This window comes from Conger conger, chromosome 15, assembly GCF_963514075.1.
Source record: "Conger conger chromosome 15, fConCon1.1, whole genome shotgun sequence".
Taxonomy (NCBI): Eukaryota; Metazoa; Chordata; class Actinopteri; order Anguilliformes; family Congridae; genus Conger; species Conger conger.
Genome location: NC_083774.1, coordinates 9128907 through 9134906, shown reverse-complemented (window position 1 = coordinate 9134906; position 6000 = coordinate 9128907). Strand labels below are relative to the sequence as shown.

General features: G+C 42.1%; 1 protein-coding gene across 1 annotated transcript; it reads right to left on the bottom strand.

The window, feature by feature from the left end:
- Nucleotides 1–4690: 4690 nt before the first annotated feature.
- On the bottom strand, nucleotides 4691–5560 carry LOC133112100 (arylamine N-acetyltransferase, pineal gland isozyme NAT-10-like). The gene has a single exon (XM_061222795.1). The coding sequence runs from the start codon at nucleotides 5555–5557 to the stop codon at nucleotides 4691–4693; it is 867 nt and encodes a 288-aa protein (XP_061078779.1). The 5' UTR covers nucleotides 5558–5560.
- Between the last annotated feature and the right edge of the window lie 440 nt (nucleotides 5561–6000).

Below are 6000 nucleotides of genomic sequence, written 5' to 3'. Positions count from 1 at the left end.
ATCCACAGCTGGGAACTTACCAGAGAGCGTCTATAAGTCCTGGAAAGAGAGGTTGGACGCGGGAGGGGCCAGGCAGAGAATCACCCGGATGCATTACGTGCTGCATAAGAGCTTTCTGTCCATTGACCTAGCTTTATATTGGCCAAGCAAGCAAACTATATTAACTGCATTATCACTTCGCTTGCCAGCTGAACTGCAACAGTTAGATAGCTAATCTATCACTGAAGTAATATATTAGTCAACATTTTATATTATGTTCTTACAGACCTTAGACAAGAGATTGGACACGGGGCTCCGTAAACTTTCTTCTGTAAAAAAAAAGGTATAGAAATTCAATATTTTCCCAAAACTTCTGGACCAAAACAACCATTGTTTCACAAGTTACTACACATAATACAATGTAGTATTTAAGAAAAACGACCAATTAGCTTTTCTTTGGTTGTTAAATCAGTTTGGGTTTTTACATGTAAGTCAATGGGGGAAAGCCCTTTTGCACTCAGCATGCATACTTCTGAGTGCTTCACTGCCTGGCCCTTCCCACACTCTCCAGGTCTTATATATGCTCCATGGCTACGACACTGTGGAAGGAAGATATCAGTTGCGTCCCATAAGCCAGAAAGTGCATACTCCTTCACTCCACGACCACCCTCCTCCACGCCATGCCCCCGAAACCGATCATTGTGGACTCCCTCCCTCCACTGTCATTTCCATTTTCAAGGTAGATGAACGAAAAGGTTATAATTCCGCCCTCCTCCACTCCCCAGGTCGAGTGTACAACAATGTATGTTCCAGCAGAAGTCTTTTCACATTTCTGGGTTCATATATTTATTTGTACATAAAACCGGCATGACTAAATAAGCCCAGTAGCTACCATTATTTCAGTAGCCTACATAAACATGCATGGATGAATTTATTCAACCAACCGTTTCCACATGACATAATTATTACCAATACATTTGTTACAGTGGGAAATACTTGTTTTTCGATGTGAACACTGAACATTGGACAACGTTAACTCGCACATGAAGCAAAGTGTCATATAGGCTAGACTACATTTCACTAATCTACAGAACTGTTTCTGAATTAGCGTACGTGAGATGCAACTGACAATAGCAAAGAAGATAATTGTTACGCTACTAGGTGTTCTGATCGCACACACCAGGATTCTGGGATTACAGTACATCGCTATGTTTGTATAGATTGTTACTTTCATCCAATGTTGCTGGTTACGTATGAAGTAGTGTCTTGAGGCGACCGCAAAGTCATGTTCGTGTTTTTACAGGCCATTGTATCCTACTATGCAACTTGTACTGGAAACTTACAAGCAATTTTGTGAATGGGCTGACCACGTATACGATCTGTAATTGGCTATGGGGATGTGTGTGGGCTCGGCAAAAAAAACCGATTATGATAGGGCTATTTCTTCAACACAGAATGTTCACTTTGATGATGACAAAAAGTCGAAAAACGCTTGTCTCAATTTTCTTCACTCCCCCTCCTTCACTCATTTGCTCCACATTCTTCCGCTGGAGTAAAGGAGTGGTTAGTTAACCCCTTAAGCAGATGCTGAGCATTGTGATGCTTCTCATTCACCCCTACCCACCAGCCAACCAGCTCATTAGGAGCATTTGGGGGCTTCGGCGTTTTGTTCAGGGACACGAAGACACACCCAGTGCAGGATCGATCCAGCAACCCCCTGACTGCCAGACGACTGCTCTTACTGCCTGAGTCAATGTCACATGCAGCCATACCCACCCACCCAACTGCTTCATATCTTGTACAATTTAACTTGTGCCTCTCCTGCCCACCATACCCTCCCCCGCCATTCACATCTTCCTCCTACCCACAACACCCCACCAAACCACTGTGATAACACACACAAATTGAAAAAAAAGCATACAAATAATAATCATAATGATGATAATATAAGCATAAAATTTACAGGCTTCAGAAGAATGGATATGAGAACAAAATATGATTTATTCAATTCAGCTGTACTTGCATAACATTTTGTCACATGTATTTCACTGTTCATTGTAAAGCAACTGGTGTGTGATTTAGCCAATAAGAAACACAATGAAAAATGGAAATGGGGCTGCTGAGTGGCTCATGCTGTTAAGGCAGTGTTCTAGTTCATGGATATTCACAGTTTTTAATCTGGATCATGCCTGCTGGCTGGGATGAGGGCATGTCATTGTGCACTAGTAACCCGCGCTGGTCCATCAGCTGCCCCACGTTCTCAAATTATCTCATGCAAAGCTCTGTGTATGAATTGTAGTGCAGTGCCGCCTCACAGCAAGGAGGTCCTGGGTTCGAATCCTCGTCAGCTGGGGCCTCTCTGTGTGGAGTTTGCATGTTCTCCCTGTGTTTGTGTGGGTTTCCTCCGGGTACTCCGGTTTCCTCCCACAGTCCAAAGACATGCAGGTTAGGCTGATTGGAGAGTCTGAATTGCCCATGGGTGTGGGTGTGGGTATGTGGGTGAATGGTGTGTGTGCCCTGCGATGGACTGGCGACCTGTCCAGGGTGTAGTCCTGCCTTTCGCCCAATATATGCTGGGATGGGCTCCGGCCCCCTGCGCCCCTGTTCAGGATAGGCGGGTTAGGATAATGAATGAATGAATGAATGAATGAATGCTTAGTATTGCATTGAGTTAAGAGTCAGTTACAAATCTTCAACCAGATGGGGTTGAAAGAGTCAGTTGCAACCAGATGGGGTTACTGGACTAAAGGCTGTTGTCACCTTTCATGTTTTAGGGAGTATGTTTACTCTTCAATGACATGGAAAATTCTTTGTTTAATACTTTATCTGTTTCATCATTGGCTATATCCTTCATATCAAGCAGATCAACCCCATCTTGGTAATTGTAGGTGACCTCACTATATGTCCAGCCAATGAGTCCCTTGAATCCAGAGGGTGTCTGCAGGGAGCAGATGGACTTGTTTGTGAATAGAGACTCTGGTGAGGTCTGAAGCAATTTAGAGGTCTCCTGGAAGTGGTCAATGCCCCGTGGTTTTGAAATGTAACTGAAGGCTGTATATTCCGGTACAAATGAATATGGGCGGCCATCAAAGTGAAAAGACACTGCGTAATAGTCTAATGTTTCACTGAGTGAATAATCAGCCATTGCAGCAGGTTTTGGATTTATCATTATCTTACGAACATGAGCCACTAACTACAGCGAGTTAAAACTTCTCCCATTTACACAGCCACATCACTGTAAAGAATACATTTTTGTACGCACACAATAGTGTAATTATAGATCTAACGTTACTTTCAATTATTATTATTTTTTTTTTTTTCATTTCCTAATATCTACACCTTTTCACTTTCAAATAGAACAGAAAGAAATGATGGAAATAATAGGCTACTATGAAGATAAGGTTGGAAATGAACATATGCTACTTCTGGAGGGTGCACCTGTGTAGATGCATTCTGGCAGTTATGCAACTTACCAGTGTGTCAGTTGGAAGTTGCAAAGATCTGTAGTCTGCCTGCTGCCACTTCAGATATCCACAGCCAGGAACTTACCAGAGAGCGTTTATAAGTCCTGGAGGGAAAGGTCGGACGCGGGAGGGGCCAGGCAGTGAATAACCTGGATGCATGCATGCCGCAAAATAGTTTTTGGTCCATTGACTTAGCTTTATATTGGCCAAACAAGCAAACTACACTCACCGAGCACTTTATTAGCAACATTTTTACTTTTTTACACCTACTTATTCATGCTATTATCTAATCAGCCAATTGTGTGGCAGCAGTACAATGCATACAATCATGAAGATACAGGTCAGGAGCTTCAGGTAATGTTCACACCAACCATCTGAATGGGGAAAACAAAAATTATTTCAAATTGCCCCAATTTTCTTCACTCCCCCTCCTTCATTCCTTTGCTCCACATTCTTCTGCTTGAGTAAAGGAGTGGTAGTGGGGAGTGGAGTTTTTTTGGTTGGAAACATTATTTCTGACTGAGTGGCCAGAGACTGATTCCCCCCATGGCCAGTTAACCCCTTAAGCAGATGCTGAGCAGCGGTAATGGTAAATGTCTGCATTTATATAGCGCCTTTATCCAAAGCACTGTACAACTGATGCTTCTCATTCACCCATTCACAAACAAAGACAGCCATCAGCTCCTCAGGAGAAATTGGGGGTTAGGTGTCTTACAACACCCCACAAAACCACTGTGATAAAACACACAAACTGACAAAAAAAAAGCATACTAATAATAATCATAATGATAATAATATAAGCATATACCTTGAAGGATTCAGGATTACAATATAACATGATTTACTCAGAAAGTATTTAGCCAATAAGAAACGCAATGAAAAATGGAAATGGGGCTGCTGAGTGGCTCATCCTGTTAAGGCAGTGTTCTAGTGCATGGATATTCACACAGTTTTTAATCTGGATCATGCCTGCTGGCTGGGATGAGGGCATGTCATTGTGCACTAGTAACCCGCGCTGGTCCATCAGCTGCCCCACGTTCACAAATTACAATGCAAGAAGGCAGTCTCAGTTTTTCAGTGATTATACATCTCATGCAAGGCGCTGTATATGAATTGTTCATGAATTGGATGCTTAGTATTGCATTGCAATAAGAGACAGTTACAAATTTTGCTGCAGCATTACATTACAAAGCATTTAGCAGACGCTCTTTTCCAGAGCAACGTACAACAAAGATGGGGTTCCAGGACTAAAGTCCGAAGTTGTATTTCTTGTTTTTGGGAGTAAGTTTACTCTTTAATGATATGGCAAATTCTTCCTGTAATACTTTATCTATTTCACCATTGGCTATATCCTTCATATCAAGCAGATCAACCCCATCCTGGTAATTGTAGGTGACCTCACTATATGTCCAGCCAATGAGTGCCTTGAATCCAGAGGGTGTCTGCAGGGAGCAGATGGACTTGTTTGTGAATAGAGACTCTGGTGAGGTCTGAAGCAATTTAGAGGTCTCCTGGAAGTGGTCAATCCCCCGTGGTTTTAGAGTGAAGGAGTATAATGTCTGACATGAGCTTTTGTTTATAAGACTTGAATTGGCAAAGCTCTTATTTGGAATAAGGGGCTTTCGTCTGGTTTTCTCCAAGACCCACACCCCACTTTTCTCCACAAGGCGGAACACACCAGGGAGCTGTGGTTGATCTTTCCCTGAGATAAGTTCAATGGGGTGCCATATTTGATCAGACATCCCATAGCTCACATCTGCAATGTATGCTTTTCCATCAATTAGGACCTTGTTCATGATATGAGTGTAATATGGCATAAATTCATCATTTTTGAACACTCTTGCCCCCAGTGTTGTGTTGGTGTAGCCCATCTCTTTCAGTACCCAAGAGAAGAGCTGGTTGTTTTCCATGCACCAACCCCCTCGATTATTCTTCACAATTTTGGTGTAGATGGATTCCAGGTCCGTGGTGATCCACTCTCCACAGTGAATGCTGAGGTTTTCAAATGGGATTGACAGGACATGTTGCCTGTGGAGATTCTTTAGGGTTTCCAGATCTGCTTTGTCAGAAGGACCATTGTAGCCAATCCTCTCAAAGTAGCACTCCAGATTCATGTTGCCCTGCTAAAAACAATTTTGTTAGTTTATCTTTATCATATCTATCGTGTGTGTGTGTGTGTGTGTGTGTGTGTGTGTGTGTGTGTGTGTGTGTGTGTATATGTGTGTGTGTATATATATATATATCAGTGATGCCAAGATCTTTGACTCAGTTTATTGACTTTTTTTTATATATATTTTTTTACTTATTGTCTTCTGCTTCTGTAGCCCATCCACTTCAAAGTTGGACGTGTTGTGTGTTCAGAGCTGCATACCAGTGATTATGCAACTTATTATATGTGACTTATTTGACGAACTGTCAGCTTCCTGTCTGCTTGAACCAGTTTGGCCATTCTCCTCTGACGTTAGATCTATATTTACACTATTGTGTGCATATGAAAATGTATTCTTTACAATGATGTGGCTGTGTAAATGGGAGAAGTTTTAACTTGTTGTAGTTA